General features: G+C 40.2%; 1 protein-coding gene across 1 annotated transcript in view; it reads left to right on the top strand.

Annotated features, from left to right (window-relative positions):
* Nucleotides 1–19603, top strand: part of LOC122814458 (E3 ubiquitin-protein ligase TRIM39-like) — a 64123-nt gene that overhangs the window by 22560 nt on the left and 21960 nt on the right. The window contains exons 3-4 of the mRNA XM_044087038.1: nt 192–338; nt 1989–2534. Coding sequence (XP_043942973.1) covers nt 192–338; nt 1989–2534 — 693 coding nt within the window. The remainder of the gene's footprint in view (nt 1–191; nt 339–1988; nt 2535–19603) is intronic.

The raw sequence follows: 19603 nt of genomic DNA, 5'->3' as shown, positions 1-19603 counted from the left end.
TGTTCTGTATATTGGTCATACTGGTGGGCCGACCCTTTCTCAGCACAGGCCATCAGTGCTGCTCTGCGATACCCTGCTTCTATCATGGTGGACTTATCTTTACTCATTCTGCTTTGCAAAAAAAATGCATGAACACAACTGGTATTGCAATGTACAATTCAACCTTTTTTTCTGTATTTCTTGTTTCTCAGGAAGAAGTGTGTAGTTTGGAACAGTACATTACACACGAGTTTGCAAAACTGCACCAGTTTCTTCATGATAAGGAGCAAAAACTAATCCAACAGCTTAAGGATGAAGAAGCAGAAATTTTGAGACAGACGGAAAAAAAACTTGAAAGTGTAAGAAGTTGTTATTCCCAGATTTACATTTACACAATATGTAATTACAGCTATATTACAAATTCTTGAAGGATTCAATTATTAAAACACAGCACAGCTGTTTAATTTTGCTGGCATATGCTGATTGTTCTTGATTTTCTCATTGTAGAAGTAAACCTTGTGTTGGGCAACCCCCCCTTTTTGAAAAGTTCTCATATATGTGGTCAGGTTATGTTTTTGCATGCAAATTTTGTTTAGAAATCCTGTTTTGTTATACTGTCTCATACTTTCCTTAGATGCAGTGTATCTCCATTTATACAACACTGTTATGTACTTTCAAGTTAGCACTTTGTTTCCCATTGCGACTGTTGAGTTAGTATATTTAAATAAGAGCAGTCTGGAGGATTAAGTCCATATTGGGATTGCAGGGGGGGTTATTCCTTCACAATAGGTTTTAAGTATTTTATGATGCATGTAAGTAACATTTTGTTTAATTAGCAAAAGTTACAAAACAATACTCATGTTACAATGATTTGATTGAAATTTGGGGTGGGGTACATATGGAAAAAATATTCTGTACTATAGCAGAATCTAGGTTTTGTGGCTTTCCTGTGTTCTTCTGACACACGTCATAACTCAGGGGTCACTTTCATTTCGTCGACAGTTCATTTCACTGACAACCAAGTCAGCAGGCCCAGTTCACTGAAACTTAATTTCACTGACACTCATTTTGTCGACAATGATATATGGCCTATTCCCCACTGTAGAGCAACCGTGGAGTTAGAATAGATAGTAAGGGGGATGTGGGGGGCAAAGCCCCCCACATATCATAAACGTTTTACAGTATACAGATGTATTCTTACAAGTGCAATGAATAACTGTTTCAAAAAAAAATTATAGAACCCCAGTATGTGGGGGGCTTCACCCCCCACCCCCCTTACTGTCTAGTCTAACTCCAGGGTCGCTCTACAGTGGGGAATAGGCCATATATAATTGTCGACAAAATGAGTGTCAGTGAAATGAAGTGTCAGTGAAATGAAGTGTCAGTGAATTGGGCCTGCTGAGTTGAGTGTCAGTGAAATGAACTGTCAACGAAATGAAGATGATCCTAACTCAGCTACCATGATTTTCTAAAATTTTCCCTATTAGTTACTCATCTTCCTGTTGGAACTGATCCCACATTGCCTCTTGAAATTGGAATCGTCTTCCACCTAAGTATGTGCTGTCTTACTTATCAAATATGTCCAGGGAGATATTTTGAACATGTGAAGCCAACCAGACTTTATAGCAGAGGTTGGACTGGCATCTGACCAAATCCATCAAACCGCCAGGAGCCTGCTTCCTTTCATTTTTCTCAGTTTATTTCTTCCTTCCCAGCTTAAGATACCCAGGTGTGCAGCCAGAATATTACAATGACTCTTGGTGTATATTAGGGATTATCTTTATTCTGGGTATCCTGTTTCAGTACTTCCACAGAGGGAGCATCCATGATGGTTTTCTTTCTACCAGCCGTACTGGTAGACCGACCCTTTCTCAGCTCAGGTACCCTGCTTCTATGATGGCGCACTTAGCTTTACTTGTTCTTCTTTTTTGCAATAAAAATGCATGAGCACATTTGGTACTGTAATGTACAATTCAACTTTTTATTCTTCTGTATTTCTTGTTTTTCAGGAAGATGTGTGTAGTTTGGAACAGTACATTACACAAGAGTTTGTAAAACTGCACCAGTTTCTTCATGAGAAGGAGCAAAAACTAATCCAACTGCTTAAGGATGAAGAAGCAGAAATTCAGAGACAGATGGAAAAAAACCTTGAAAGCGTAAGAAATGATATTATGGCCACCCATGTGCCAGTGTCTGATGCAAGCTTGGAGCTCAGGAAAAAAGTCATAGAGACTCTGGAAGAAAAGGAAGAAAGTACTCTAGGTCTTAAAAAAGTCATAGAGACTCTGGAAGAAAAGGAAGAAAGTACTCTAGGTCTTAAAAAAATCATAGAGACTCTGGAAGAAAAGGAAGAAAGTACTCTAGGTCTTAAAAAAGTCATAGAGACTCTGGAAGAAAAGGAAGAAAGTACTCTAGGTCTTAAAAAAGTCATAGAGACTCTGGAAGAAAAGGAAGAAAGGACTCTAGGTCTTAAAACTTCTGTTATGGCCACTCTGGAAGCAGAGTCCAAGGATATGTCAGAACTTATAAATCAAAAAACTACTGGTTTTCTAACAGTAAGTGAACTTTTTTGTGTGTTTTTGTTTTAACTGTGTAGTAAGGCTGGTCTACTGACCTCTTTTAGTCATGAAATGATTTCTGTGGGAGACAATAAGACAAATACATAAGTACAAAGCACATCTCCCTCTTTGCCTGTATAGGCAGTTATATTTTGTTTGTTTTTCCCTTTTCTGTGCCCTAACATTTTCACCAACTAATAAACAACCAACTTCTACTTTCAACATTAAACATGGTTAGCTTTAAAAGTAAAGAAAAAGTCCTTTTCTCCTTTTTCCTATCGTACACACCTTTGTAGTTTGCATCATCATAATAAACTTAAGCCTCTTCTTTCACATCAGTACTTCAGTACAGTTGTATTTCCCATTCGCATATAACCTTCAGGCTTACAGATAATTTTTCACCCACAACAGCTGGTACCTCCTTCTCAGCCTACTTCGTTCACCCTCACTATGCTTGATCAGGCTTGCTGTACTCCCCCACCCTACCCCCTGTTCCCACCACCATGTCATCTAAGCTTGTACCATTCAATCCTCAACCCCCCTACAACAAAACATCCAAACAAATTTACTGAGGCATCCAGATGGCCTAACTCCTCAACTTGCAAGCTTCTGTCACAGGCCCACTTAACCCACTTCTCCGAATCTACTTCAGCAAAAATAGCATATAATATCCCCCCAGATAACTCTGTCTTCCCCTAATTTATGCCACAACTCCAGGTTACTTTCACAATTATACTAAGCATACACAGGACTGCCACATCCTACCACATTCCCCCTTACCCATTGTTCTATTTTCTCCAACTCTGTACTGCTGGTCAACAAATACCCACCCATAAACTACAGAACTGCACTCAGCCTTTACCTGTTAGGAACTCTGGCCCTATTAATTTATAGCTACATCAGACAGAACAACCAGATCTATATATTAGTATCAGACTGGGTCCTTACCACCTCACCTTCAAACATAAACACCTTTGGCTATTTCGTAGACAACATCAGTGACCATCTCCCTACATTTACTACAAGACAAACTAATCACCCCCCAAAATACAGTATTAAACAAGTGCATAGACATTAACAAAAACACCTTTATAAACTGCCACTCCCAAATACAAATGAAATACTGTAGACACCTACTGCTAGAAGATGCTGTTACCCATTTCAATAAAACTATCTTTAACCCAAAAAGAACCAAAAGTAACCCTGCTCCATGGCTCAACAAAGAAACCAAATAGCTCATGCTAGATAAAGACAAAACCTAAAAGCTGTGGTATAAAGACAGAACAAACAAAAGTGGAAATTTTTTAATCAACTTAGAAAGTGATGTAAACAACATGTAAAACTAGACAAAATTGTATTCTTTCACTCGCTTCAAGTCTAATATCTCCACAATCCCAAACAATTCTGGGCAACCATCAAAGCCTTAGTATACCCCACTCAAACCACCACCCCATCTCCTACCACAAACAACAACATAGACAATGTAGCCATCCAGTTCAACATACACTTCATTCAGTCTGCCTTCACTCTAGTAGAATCTAATCCACCCTCCCATCTTTTTGTCTCCCCCAACAATACTCACAATACCCCTCTTACTTCTTTCTACCAAATACCTACCTCAGTTATCAAAAATTACCTTTAGAATCATTAGCTGCAGGCAAACTCCCCGATTTGTACCTTAAGTTAGCTGGCATACCCCATCTCAATACTTATAAATAGATCTATAGCAGAAAACTATGTACCCACTATCTGGAAAAAATCACAAATTAAACCACTTCACAAAGGTGGATCAGCCACAGACCTCTCCAACTTCCTCGCCATTTCAATTCTCTCCCTTCTGTCCAAAATCTTAGAAAGATGCAGACACTCCCAACTGTTAGCCAATCTCATAAACAACAAATTACTCTCCCCCACACAACACTTCTTTCAACCACACCACAGCATAACAACAGCAGGTCTTTTTAGTTTCTCAAAAAACATAAATACCAACAGAAACAGTTGTAACCTAATATTCTGCCTGTTCCTAGATGTGTTAAAAGCATTCAGTAAAGTATCCCACCAACTCCTAATCAATGAACTGTCTTCCATATCACTGTCCCATTCTGATCGCTCTTTATTCTGTAACTGTATCTCCAACAGACAACAGGCCATAAGGTGGAATCAAGACCGATCACCCCTCCTCCGTGTTTCTGTCCGTGTACCATAACGGTCAATTCTAGGCCAGTACTTTTCAGTATTTTCACAAACAATCTGCACAAAGCCAGCAAACCTGCCACTTTAGTACAATATGCCAACGATGCCACTATCATCTACTGATCCCCAGTCCTTCCACTACTTCAACAAATAACTTCCATAGAATCATGGGTAAAGGGTCATCAGTTAATCTTAAATGCCAAGTAAATAAAATTAATGTTTTTCACAACCAGATCTCTTTCAACAACCTCAAGAAACACCACCACCATAGAAACTGTAGCAAATCCCAAACTACTAGGAGGCGTACTAGACAGTAACCTAAAATTTGACCTGCATATCACCCAGGCCATCAAAAAAAACTCATCAAAAACTGGGCTTTCTCTAGTGAAAGAAACCCTGCCTTACAGACTCATCAAGAAAATCCTTAGCATCATCCTGCCTTCTCCTTTCCCTTCTGTATGCATCGTCCATATTACCCAACATTCAAGTTACCCTACTAAATAAATTAGAGTTATGCTTTAACAAAATAGTTAAGTCTGCAGCTAAAGCATCCTACCGTACACACTGCTGCTTAACATTAAAGAAGCTCAACTGGCTGGAACTACCTAATCACCTTACATTCGCTCAGCTTCAAATTGCCCACAAAGTAATATACAAATTACACACATGGCCCTCTCTACAAAAGATTCCAAAGCACGACTCCCACCACATTGTCTTCGCTTGGGTAACCAGAGCCTACTAATAACTTTTTAATCCCGTAATATGGCTGGAGACCCACCATACTCATCCTGTCATCAGACAATAGAACCCCCTACCTGTCCCACTAAAACAGGACAACTGTGCATCTAGCTTTAAGCACAACCTAAAACAGAACATAAACTCCTCCTGGCTTTGTTCTTGTTCACACCCTGACAGATTCTCACTCACTCTCTGTCTCTTTCGCTCATCTTTGGACTATCACCAACCCCTAACACCCCAGCTGTCCTACCTTATCCTGTAAATGTAAATAAATCCTATCTGTATTTTTAACTGTGTACTACTTTTAATCACTCCTTTGTAAATGAAGTTTGTATATTGCTGCATGTGTAAATGCAACCTATTTATTATTGTATAACATTCCTACAGAAATCAAATTGTAATAACCTCTCTCTGTCTTTACTGGATTTCACAATGGATGATTCTAAGATCCCATGTCTAATGCTAAGAATCTGATTCTTTTTTCTCTGTAAATTGTTTGTAATTTTTTGTAACTCTAATGGAGCTTTTCTCACCAGGCCTCCACTGAAAATGGGCCTGGGTGCCCAGTCAGACCATCCCAGTAAACAAAAAGCAATAAATAAATAAATACAAAGATGCACGGTAGTAACTAGTGGTACCAAATGATTTCCAGTAGTGGTCAGAGATGAAACATAATATAGTCATTTACAGTAGCAAGTAATGCAAACCAATACAGTAAGTTGCACAAAAAATAATAATTTGCTGAAGTGATCAAACGTTATTAGAGTGTTACTAAAATATTAACAGTTTGTTATGCTTACAAATATTTTGCATAAGTATTTACAGTTTTTACATTAGATTTCAAGAAATTCTGTGAAGTGATTTAATGATGATAATAACTTGCTATTATTTGTAATAAAATGATCCAGCTGTATTTCTTAAACCTTTGTTCCTGAAGCATCTACATTAATTTTCTCAGTCAAGAAACACTTGTTTTAAAATACTTCAATGTTTGTTAATTTTTAATGACAAATGGAATTTTATTCCTTAAGACAAGGACAGTTTTGTAAATTGTTCTTTCATCTATAGCTAGGTCTAAGGGCATCTGTTTATTTAGAGAGCATCATTGCTGTTGTTTCAAGGTAGTAGAAGATAAATTTGATAGTCGGCTTTATATTTGTTGGCAGGCGGTAGTGCAGCTTGATAATCTTGTGCAAGATGGCTTCCAGTTGGAGAATGGCCTTGCTGTTAACAGCCAGAGGGATTCCTGTAAAAGTCCACTGTGATAGGTTCTAGAGACTGGCAATAGGAAGAAGTAACATACTTTATTTTTTGTTCTGCAAGTCTCAATTTTTACTTTATACTATTGTTTCCAAACATGATCTCTTTCATGCACTACCTTTTTGGTGTTTCTAGTAAGCCAAGGGGTTGTATTAGATCTGATATATTTTTGCTCACCAGAGTTTGACTATGGAGGACTGATAACAAAAGTTGAAATCTTTAACTGCTTGATCCAGAGGTAATGTTTTTTAAGGAAGATACTTTGATTTGGCTTAATATAGAGGTAAAGGAAGTTTAAACTGAAATGTGTGAAATGTCTGACTAGGTTGTCTGAGATGTTTTTATAGCACTGTTGCATGGCATGTGTGGAATCATGATCACTTAGGGAGTCTGGAATTGAGCCTGTAGCTGAGATTCTTAGGGTACCGTTTATAATCCAAAGAAGGACTATTCCTTTTAGTCTTTTTATTGAATCTCATGGGGGAATTAATCAATAGAGTAAAGTAATACAGTTACTTTGTTAGAGCCTTTATTATGACTAGTCCATTTATTGTTAAAATCACAGAAAACAATTCCTTGGGCGATATTGTTTTTGGTCCATGATAGTTTATCTTCAGTGTTGGAGGAATTGATATTTGATGTGATGTAGATTGTAGTGACATGCAGTGCCCTCTATGGTACTAGTTTGCCTTCTTCCATTTCCATTAAAGATGGTTTTAACAAGTGCTTGTCTCTAATCTTGAGTCTTCCCCGTACTTAACAGATATAATGGTACTGCAAGGTCTCTCTTTGCTTTATTTGGGTCCAGTTTATACTGTACTTTTTCAGTATAATCTAATTTAATTTCAGTATCTTAAGTTACTTGGATGTTAACACAGATCATCTCCCCCCTTTGTGGAGCCAATCCCTTTTCATAAGATTTTGTAAATACATCTGAAATCTGTTGTGTTTGAGAATAAATTTTAGAATCTGCCCAGTTTATCCATTTGTATGGTTTCACTCCTACCCTGTTGTATCTATATCTATAAAATATTTGTTTTTCTATTATGATTAATGTTTTCCTAACTGTTCTCTTCAGATGTTTCATGATCTTGTCCCACACTCTGTTTAATTTGTCTGTCCAGTTTGTTTATTTCAGTTTTGAAAGTTATAGTTCAGCCTTGATGTTCTTCGTGTTTTGCTGTTGCAGTCATCGCACTTGGTTTATTCTGCCAGGGGTAGCCCTCAGTTGGCCTGAATACCAGAGGCTTAGTATTTCTGTGTCAGTGGTTATCGCTCCAGGACTGATGTCAGGTCATCAGTGGTATAAAAACAGGCAGCCAACACCATTACATCAGTCTTTCTTGCCAAGGAGCCCAAAGCAGAAGCAGTTCGCACAAGTACCGGTTGGCTGCTACCTGAGTTTTTCGTTTCCGAAATTGAAGTTGAAGTCTTCTAAAAGCTAAGTACCCCATTGGGGATCCTTTTTTCTTGCTCTAACTGATGTTAGAAAATGTTAACAATTGTTTCGCCTGTGGAAAGCAAATACCACACCGGGATTTCCATTCTTACTGAGTCACCTGTTTAGGCCCAGACCACGATGTCCCTCATTGCTGGTTTTATGCTTTGTTCAACACCCAAACTATTCATCATCGGGCCTGGGCCCTTATTGTCCGAAATGGCTTCAGTAAGCCATCCAACTACCGATCTTCTGAAAAAAATGTAAGGATAAAGACAGAGACAGACCACACAGGTCCAAAACTGCCAACGACGCTTCCGTTAAGCTAGTTGTCAGTTCGCCGGTACTCATGGATTCCCAGGCCACTACCGAGACCCATTCGGAGTCCAGCATGCCGCGAGACCCTTCTTTGACTACGGAACCTGCAGATGTCTCTACCTTGGATGGGTCCGGAGCTGCTGTGCAGGCACCAGCTTCTCAGGAAGTTCTTCGCACTACCGATATTCGACACAGACCGACGACTTCTTTTGCGTCTTCAGTTCTTTCTAAAACTACCAAGTTTCTAAGGCCCAGAGTACGAGCTACGCCTAGAAAACAGACGACCGAAACTCACACGCCCGCTTCCTTGCCACAATCTCAGATGCTTAAAATCGCAGAAGACCTTATCATGCTGATTAGGGGCAGCCAGCCTTCTCCTGCTAAAATAAAAAGAGACTTGTCCCCAGCACCTTTATCTGACCAAGAGTCCGACGACTCTGAGGTTTCTGATTATAAAGACATGCCCTTATCTGCTTATGAGGATTCAGATGCAGAGGAATCCATTCCTTCTGCCTCTCCTCCAGAGGATTTTTCTTTTGGTGAAACCCTACATACTTTGTGAGACCACTTCCATTGGGAATGCCAGGATTACCCCCAGTCCAAAAAGAGACTCCAGGAATTTCTGGATTTACCTCAGCACAGGCCCTTAGCTATATACCCCCTGTCCTGGATGTTGTGATGCTTTTATGAAATCCAGTCTAACCCCGGATACTTTACCTCCTGCTCCCAGGAAACCAGACCGGTATTACAGAGTCCCTAACTCACACAAATTTCTTTTCAAGAATCCTACTACTGACCCAGACGTCATCTCACAAGGGCCTTAGGAAATAAAAACAACTACAGCTAAGAATCCCACCCCTTCAGACAGGGATTCTCAAGCCTTAGGCAGATGGGGTAAAAAAGTATATACTTCTGTAACTCTTGCCATTAGAGCATTAAATTGTCAGTTCCACATGCTGAAATACCAGCAACATACCATGGAACTCATTAAACAAAAATTATCTACCTTTCCTGACTGTGCAGAAAATAAAGACTTACAGGAACTTATGCATTCTGCAAGCCAAATCAGTAAGCATACCCTGCAATGTGGGTTTGACGCCCTAGAAGCATGCTGCAGGGCAGCAGTCACAGGTTCTGTACTTCGAAGGCATGCTTGGCTTAAGGAACATAACTTGCCAGATCTTGTCAAATTAAAATTATTGGATGCACCTCTTAACAAAGACAATCTGTTTGGTACCAAAACAGAAGAGGTTTTAAAAAAGAAGGAAGAAAAAGCTAAATCTATGCAGACATTTAAAGACTTTTTGCAAGTCCAACCTCCAAGATTCATTAGACATTGTCCCTCAAAACATTGGTCCTTTCCTGCCCCCTCAAGGCCTCTTCAGACAAGACCTAGGGGTAACAGACCCCCAGACAGCAGTCTCAGGGTATGCAAAGATCTAAACAATGGAGTGCTTCCACTTCTGAACCAGGGAGTGCTAAGCCACCCCCTTATGGAAAGAATTCCCAATGACTCCTCAACTCCTCCTCTCACCTCTGCCTGTCTGCCCATGCCACTAGGAGGAAAACTTGCCTCCCATGCAGAAAAATGGGCCTCCATCACCAACGATTGATGGGTCCTCAACATAGTGTCCCTGGGGTATACATTTTATTTCCACACCTTGCCAACCCCAAAGGGATTCCCAGATCTTCCTCCAAATCATTGGGCAGAGGCACAAAACCAAGTTCATTCCTTGCTCTCCATCCGGGCAATTCAACCTGTCCCTGCAGATCAGAAAGGTCAATGGTTCTATTCCAGGCTTTTTCTAGTACCCAGAAAAGAGGGCACATGGCATCCAGTCTTAGATCTATCCATTCTAAACATTTTCCTGGTGGTACCAAAATTAAAAATGCTCACTCTGCAGCAGCTTCTCCCTGTGCTGCCCAAAGATGCCTGGTTAGCCACTCTAGACCTCAAAGAGGCCTATCTGCATATCCCAAGCAGAGATTCTTGCAGGAAATATCTACATTTCAGGGCAAGATCTATGCATTATTAATTTTCTGCACTTACCTTTGGCTTATCCACTGTTCCCAGAGTTTTCACAAAATGCCGGGCTCCAACCATTGCTTATTGCAGACATAGAAATATTCAAATTTACCCTTACTTGGATGACTGCCTGATTCTGGCAGACAGTCAGGAAAGCTGTTGCAGCACCTGACATTTGTAAAGGACCTACTAACCTCACTGGGTTACACTATCAACGAGAAGAAATCCAAACTTGTCCCTGGTCAAAAAACTGTATTCCTGGGAGCAAGCTTGGACACGGCATCCCAGATGGCATTTCTAACTCCAGAAAAACAAGCATATCTGACAGGCTACTTCTGTCAACTGGCCACCAGAACCCAGTTATCCGCAAGGAAAATCCTGCAAGCTCTAGGGTTCATGGCCTCCTGCATTCTACTAATTCCATATACCAGACTGCATATGAGGAATCTTTAGTGGTACTTAAAAAGCCTTTGGTGTCAACATTCACAGGACCTGGAAACTATTATACCTATGATATCCTGTCTAAGGAAAGATTTTCTTTGGTGGGCAGCAGCATGCAACCACAACAAGGGACTTCCCTTTTCACAACCCCACACCACCCAGACCCTAACCACAGATGCATCAGACTATGCCTGGGGTGCTCACCTGGATGGCAGGTGCATTCAGGGCCATCTGTCCGACTCTAGCCTAGAGGTTTGTTGCCTTAATAATAATAACAAAAATGCTGTTAACGTGCAACAAGTCGGAGGGCTTGAAATGGATTTAATTGATTGTATTTGCAGTGCTGACTACAATTTGGATTTCGCCATTAATTTTTTAAATTTTGATAACCAAAATTATTTTGATAAAGTTGTTAACAATGCTGACCTATGCAACAGTAAGATAAAATCTTTTAATTACAATAATGGGGCAGTTGAGAATGGTGGTTTTGAGTCAGTTAATTCTAATTAATTAATTGAATCAGGTCTATGTTATGCAAACTTGGATTTGTTAGCAAGCCATATAGGGTTGGAAAGTACTTGCCTTATTTCCAGTTTTATTAATCCCACTACTAGTGTGGTGAGCCCTATGGTGGAGAACATTGTTTCAAGTGGGATTAATCATATAGGGAGACAAGTGGATGTGCCCACCCCTCTTTTAATTGATGTGGACGGTGGGGGGACAACCAAACGTGTGTTGATGCTATGGATACTACCAATCATGGTTTGACCTTCGATTTGGAGGTGGAAAACCCTGGGCAATTTTGTATAAATAGTTTTGTAAATTCAGACAATGACAAAAATGTTTTTTTTGTGACCTTTGTACTATAGTCAACAATACTGCTAATGATTTTAAAATTTTTAATTATTCCTCCAAAGTAGTGGGGATTGAACACGCTAACCTTTTAGCAAAAGGTTTTACTTTTGTCCCTGCTAGAAGGGGGAATATTGTTGATACTCTTATTGATTTAAAATGTTTTACTCGTAAGCTAAACCTTAAAGTATGGTTTAACAATGAAGACAATTTTGGAGAAGGTGGGCAGGGTACGCTAACAAGACCAAGTGCCTTTAGTCCACCATTGAACAACGCTATACGTACCTATGAAAGGATTTGTGAGAAAGATATTAGACAGCATTTTAAATGTTCCCAGTTTGTAAGTCCTGGTAACCTAACTGGTAAATAATGTGATTTATTAGGAGAATTTATTAATGATCAAACGATTCAGATAATGAAACCCGACAAGGGAAGTGGGGTGGTTTTAATGAATAGAAGTGAATATCTAGACAAAATAAATTCCTTGCTGATGGATGGGACCTATGAGGAAAGTTCCCTTAATGAGATCCATATAGCTTACAGGAAGATAGATTTGGCATTGGATGACATGTTATTTCAAGGCCAGATTTCTTTGGATGAATATGAATATATGAGAAATGACCACCCTATGATACCTAATATTTTCAGAATACTGAAAATTCATAAGGGTCTGTCAAATTTAAAATTTCGCCCTATTGTTGATGGACATAGATCAAAGATCTGTTTTATTAGTAAGTCCTTGGATCACATTTTACAAAAGGGTTTGTTAAAATTCAGTTATATTACGAGAGATTCCTGGCATTTTTTAGAGAAATTAGAGCACATTAGTATATCTCCTGGAGTGATTATGGTTACTATAGATGTCGTTAATTTGTTTAGTGTTATACCCCATAATGAGGGTGTTCAATGGTTGGAAAGACAGTTAATAAAAACTCAAAATGTATGATCAGGACTCTATTAATAAGGTCACTGCTCTTATGGATATTGTTTTAGGTAACAATTATATTCAATTTGAAGGTCAGTATTTTAAACAGTTGACTGGTATTGCAATGGGTGCCACTTGTGCCCCCATTTTTGCCAATTTCATTATGTCTTTCTGGGAGCAGGAATTTTTAATGAATAGTGTATATTGGCCCAATATTTTGCACTACACCAGATATCTAGATGATTTGTTTTTGGTGTGGAAGGGCACTGAGGAACAACTTAAAGAGTTTTTTTACTTATATTAACCATACTGTGGATGTTTTGTGGTTCACCTACCATTATAGTAAAGAGAATATTTCTTATTTAGATGTAAATTTGTCCTGGAACATTGGTGAAGGAAAACTGTGCTCTAATATATACAGAAAACCTACTTTCTCAAATTCCTATTTGGAATTTAGTAGTTGGCACCCCTTATATCAGAAGAAGTCTATTGTCAAGGGCCAACTGGTTAGGGTGGCCAGAATGGTCAGTTTATATTGTCATTTTTTAGAGGAGGCTAATTTTATTACTAGTATGTTTGTTAAGAGGGATTACCTTGAAATATTTTTGGAAAGAATTAGTCAGGAAGTAGTGGAAAAGCATACTAAGGGTTTGTATAGACCCATTTTAAGTGGAACAATAAGGCCTAGCCCAGAACAGAATTTTAATGTGAATAATGGAATAAGGGCAGGGTTCGGCCTAAGTTTCATTACGACCTTTAATTTGGACGCAGAAAAGATTGTTGAGGTTATTGTCAATAATTGGAACATTTTGAGCTACAGTCATAATGTAGAGTACAAAGTGGGTAGGGTAACCCCAAAAATAGTTTTTAGAAAAGATAGGTCTTTTAAAAATCATTTCGAGTTGGGTAAGGATGTGTTTGGTAGTAGTTCCACTAGACATTGGTAATTTTAAGTGTGGGAGGTGCAATTTTTACACCTACATACTAGAAACCAAGGACAAATTTAAACTCAATGGTAAAAACATTCTTATTAAAGGGCATTTTAATTGCAATAGTGTAAACATAATTTATTTGGCTAAGTGCGAAATGTGCCCTTTTTTTATATTGGAAAGACTTCAAGAGCTTTTAAAACTCGAGTTAGTGAACATGTGTATGACATAAGGAAGGGGAAAATTACTAACGCCCTATTTTGACATATTAAGGTGCACTGTAATCACTGTTTCAAGTTTTTGGTAGTTGACAATGTTGCAAAAGATCCACAGGGAAAAACTATAGACCTGCACCTAGATATTTGCAAATTAAAATGGCAACACAGTATCCAGGAATTAATGAGGTTACAAATATAGCTTGTACTTTAAAACTGAAACACATAACAGGTTAAATGATACTTAATTGTTTTTAGTGTTTTTATTGGATGTGTTTTAACAGGAATGTATTTATATAACATGTATATTTGTGTATTTATTTCATTCATTTTTATATTTGTTGTTCATTCAGCATTGTCATGTGATCTAATTTAATTAATTACTTGATTTATGGGTATTTAAGGGGGGCTGCGTTTAACATTGTGTATTTGTTCTGAGGAAGTCTCTATTACGAGAAGAAAGCGCTAAACCTAATAAACTATTGCACCTGATTTAGAGCTGTAGTCTTTTGTGTTGGTTATAGTACACTATCAATGAGAAGAAATCCAAAGTTGTCCCTAGTCAAAAAATTGTATTCCTGGGAGCAAGCCTGGACACGGCATCCCAGATGGCATTTTTAACTCCAGAAAAACAAGCCTATCTGACAGGCTACTTCTCTCAACTGGCCATCAGAACCCAGTTATCCACAAGGAAAATCCTGCAAGCTCTAGGGTTCATGGCCTCCTGCATTCTACTAATTCCATATACCAGACTGCCTAAGAGGAAACTTCAGTGGTACTTAAAAAGCCTTTGGTGTCAACATTCACAGGACATGGAAACTATTATACCTATGATACCCTGTCTAAGGAAAGATTTTCTTTGGTGAGCAGCATCATGCAACCACAACAAGGGACTTCCCTTTTCACAACCCCACGCCGCCCAGACCCTAACCACAGATGCATCAGACTATGACCGGGGTGCTCACCTGGATGACAGATGCATTCAGGGCCATTGGAGCCCAAACCAAATTCATCTGCACATCAACAAAAAAGAGTTGCTAGCTGTTCAGCACGCCCTGACAGCTTTCAGTCCCCTACTCTCTCCAGGGCCTCTACTTATCAAACAGACAACACCACAGTAATGTGGTACATCAACAAGCAGGGGGGAACCCACTCCTTCCCCCTCTGCAGGCTAGCCATGACCCTTTGGAACACGGCCTCAGCCATGCATATTCATCTGCAAGCTCAATTACTGCCAGGCAACCAAAACTCTCTGGCAGACAACTTAAGCAGAAATCTCCTAGACCCACACAAGTGGCAATTAAGCCACAACACTTTCATCCTTGTGACCCAGAAATGGGGTACCCTGAAGGTGGACCTGTTTGCCTCCCCCTACAACCATCAGCTCAAAAAATTCTGCACCAGGGAACCTCCCAGCAAGGCCTGGAAAGTGGATGCCCTATCCTTCCAGTGGGCAAACCTCTCAATCTATGCCTTTCCCCCTCTACCTCTTCTGACCAGACTATTACTCAAAATAAGGGAAGAAAGACCATGGGCAGTCAGGATTGCCCCAGACTGGCCATGCCAACACTGGTACCCACTGCTGTGCAGTCTGTCCCTGCTGCCTCCATGGCACCTATCCCAGTGTCCACCTCTCTTGATTCAACAGGAGGGAGAGTTCTTACATCCACAGTTGCAGACACTGAATCTAGCAGCCTGGCTTATTCCTTGACTTCTCCTCCAGTGGCTGCCCTAATCAAACAAGTCCTGGATGTCATAAGTGAAACCAGATGACCCAGTATTAGAAAGTCCTATGCTGACAAGTGGAAAAGGTATTGTTCCTGGATCCAGACTAAAGGAGCTGACCCAGCACAGCCCCCCTTACCTCTCATCCTGGATTACATAGCAGAATTACTCCACAGGGGCCTATCCTTCTCTTCCATTAAAATCCATGTCACTGCCATCTCTGCACATTACAGCACTGAGCCACAGCTCTTCTCTCACCCTCTCATCAAACAATTCCTGAGAGGGGCTAACACCTTAAGGCCACCAAGGAGAGCCCCTACTCCTGCTTGCGACCTTAACTTTATGTTGGAAAGCTCACGCTCGCCCCTTTGAGCCTGCAGCCTAAGCTGAGTTAAAATTCCTCTCTTGGAAAACAGCCTTGCTTCTGGCCATCACTTCAGCTAGAAGAGTGTCTGAGTTACAAGCACTTATGGCTGTGGAACCTTTCATAATTTTTCATGCTGACAGGGTCTCCCTCAGGAGTAACCCACCTTTCATGCCTAAGGTGGTGTCCAGTGTGGCTCTCAACCAATCTATTCATTTGCCCACCTTTTTCCCTAAACCTCAACATAAGGGGAAAATGATCCTGCACTCTTTAGATGTGCACAGACAACTCAGATTCTACCTGGATAGGACTAAGCCCTTTAGGAAGTCTGACCAGTTATTAGTCAGCTTTGCACCAGGGGCAGAGGGCAAAGCCATATCAAAACATACCTTCTCCCAATGGATAGCACACTGCATCCATTTCTGTTACAAACACCATGGGAAACCACCCCCACTGGGGGTCAGAACACATTCAACTAGGGCAAATTCAACCTCTACAGCCTTCCTCAGAGGGGTCCCTACCAGGGACATCCTGGATGCTGCAACCTGAAGTTCTGTTCATAGCTTCACCAAGCATTACCACCTGCCTATCTTTTCTAAATCCAGGGCAGGCTTTGTAACTGCAGTCCTGCAGGGCATTCTAGCCAGCCCCAGCTCTTCTTGACTGCCTCCACCCAATCCTCAGCTTTGGGAATCAACCCAAGTGTGATGACTGCAACAGTGAAACACAAAGAACATAGTACAGTTGTATACACTTGCCATAAATATAGATGTCTGAGTATATTCACTGTTGCAGTCCTGGTTTCCCACCCTCCAGCCCCCTTCTCTCTCTCTCTCTCTCTCTCTCTCTCTCTCTCTCTCTTCTTCACCCTTACAGGGCTATTGGTATTTACATTCTACTGGTGGTGTTACTCCACCATAATTTAGCTCACTTTTGGGAGCTCCTAACATTTGGGGCAAGAAAAACTGATGTAATGGCGTCGGCTGCCTGTTTTCATGCCACTGACGAACTGATGTCAGTCCTGGAGTGACAGCAACCAACGCAGAAATACTAAGCCTCTGGTATTCTGGTCATCTGAGGGCTACCTGCAGGCAGATAACCCAAATGTGATGTGTGCAACAGTGAATACACTCTAACATCTACATTTATGATGTGTACACAACTACTTTTATGTTTCTTATATTTTTATCTCTCATCTTGATTAAGTATCTTGTTCTTGTGGAAAATGTATTCTCCCAAAGTATTGTGTGGCTAAATCCTGATTTTAAACATTTTTTTTTTTACATTCAAACAATTTCTTTGTAAAAATCACCCGTTTTCTTCTCTTGTCTTTCCATTGAAGGATTCACTCCAATTAGTTTTACTTAATGACTGTTTTGCTTCCATATATAGTCTACTCTTCTGCACATTGGTTTAGATTTCAGATTGATAAAATTATCTGGCAGTAGTTTGACCTTTATGACTCCATGATCACTGCACATCAATGGTTTTAAAACTTGATATGAACTAACAATCATCTCCTTAGAAAAACAAACAGTATTCCGTACGTTCTGTTTCCTGGTAGGTTTGTTTACAGTATGGAACGGTTGCTGTTCTTTTAAGTTCCTTTGTAATATTGCTTTCCCTCGTGTGTTTCATGCAAGAAATATATGACTTCTTTTAGGCCATCAGAACTTGACTTTGGAGATCTACACATTCAGTAATTGTAATGTGCTTCCAGGTTGTCTTTACTGTAACATATTCATCTGCGCAATCCAAGGAACCTGTTGCACTGTGCTAACCATAAGTCCAATTTTAGACTGTATTTTCATAGGCTCATAGGTAGGTACTAGGCTATCGGCCCTAGGGCCTATACAAGCCCAGCCAAAAAGGTACCCTGGCTTTTGCCACCCAAGAAAATTATTTTCCTGTGCCACTGTCAAGCAGAGCCACAGAAGTGATCCTCGGGGTGAATTTCCTATTTCCCATCCAATCATCACGATTTTTCTTGAAGAGTGCTAATGAGGAGCTTTGTTTGATATAGATAGGTAGTTTATTCCAGAGTATGGGAAGTCTCTGGGACAGGAATCCATCCTTCTGGCATGTTCTGTTTATTGTGGTGACAAGGTTTAGGTCCCCAGAGCATGTAGCCTGGAGGGATTGGGATTTCTTTAAGTGGAGCATGTCCAACAGCTCTGGGTTTGACATAACTTTGTATGTTAGGCAGAGATCACCTCTGAGTAGGTGATATGCGACGGAATAAAGCTGGAGTTTTTTGAGACGATCTGCATAGGGCATCTGTTTGAGGCTGGTAATCCTCTTTGTGAGGTATTTCTGAGGCCTTTCCAGTTGTTGTAGATGTCTTGTGTGGTACATACCAAAAGGGGCGTTGTACTCTATAATGGGTCTAATGAGTGATGAGTAGAGGGGAACAATGACCTCTTTTTTTCTGGATGAGAAACCTTTTGTGATGAGGTGTGCCACATAGAAGGATTTCTGACTACTGTGGCGATGTGATAATCAAAGGAGAGACTACTGTCCACCTGTGTCCCAAGGTCTCTTATCACACTTTCGGTGTTAAATATACTACCACCTATGTTGTAGTTCATGGGTACAGAGTTTTTATCAAAGGGGTGACAATGCACTTTTTGGCATTGAGCTTGAGGCCATGGCTTTGACACCAGGCATCTGTCTCAGTGAGGCCCTTTTGTAGGATGTCCACATCGTTAGGAGTTTCGATTATGGCTTCTAGTTTGCACTAGGATAGTTTTTTACTTTTAAACTGTATTTTTGCTATATTGCTGTTTTAATACTGTTCCTGCTGATTTGTTGCACTTTTTGTCTGCTGAAGCATAGACTAGATTCAGACCTGCTGAATCTGGTTCTGTTTGTTCAAGTGAGCACTAAACCAGGCTATCTTTTGTTGGAGAGCCCCCCCCCCCCCCCAGTCCCTTGTGAGAGGAGAGTGCATTTAGGACTCACCTAATTGAAGGTTGCTGGCACAGAACTCAGCTTTGAGCTTTTTTATTAGTTAAATTGTTCAATTCAGAGATATGATTGAGCTCTCTGAATATGTGTCCCAGGCAGGTATGTCCCTAGCCTTGAGCAATATTCTACCCTCACCGACGATGATTTCACAAAATAAACAAAAAGTGTTTGGCTTCAACAGTTGGCTTAGTTTCTGGTGTCATTCTAAGGGGGATCCAGTTCCTGCCTTACCAGAGATGGTGTTCAACTGTCACCTCTTGGCTTTTGGTTACTGGCTAAGGCACGTGCCTCCTCCATAGTATCTTTTTTTTAGGTAAGGTCACAAGAACAAAATTTCTGACATGAAAATATCACTGTCTAATAAATTAATGGTTATGCTGCTAAATGCTAGTTTAAATCAGAAACTGCACTCTCTGGATGCACTTCTGTGCCTGGAGGATGTTAACATCTGTGCAGTCACATTAACGTGGTTCAAGGCCCCAGAGAATAACCTGGCCTTACATGGCTACAATGGCTTCCACACTTTCAGACAGGAAAATGAACGTGTGAGAAACAAAGAAGATGGAGTACCTGTCTTCATCAAAGACAAATACACCTCTAGATTAGTTAGACAAGAAAACACCATTGAGTTACTCCAAGTTCAGCTAACTGTGGGTAAGACACCCCCCCCCGTTT

This window comes from Protopterus annectens, chromosome 10.part0 (genome assembly GCF_019279795.1).
Source record: "Protopterus annectens isolate FY-2018-M chromosome 10.part0, PAN1.0, whole genome shotgun sequence".
Lineage (NCBI taxonomy): Eukaryota > Metazoa > Chordata > Ceratodontiformes > Protopteridae > Protopterus > Protopterus annectens.
Note: the sequence above shows the minus strand (reverse complement) of the source record. Positions and strands in the feature narration are given on the sequence as shown.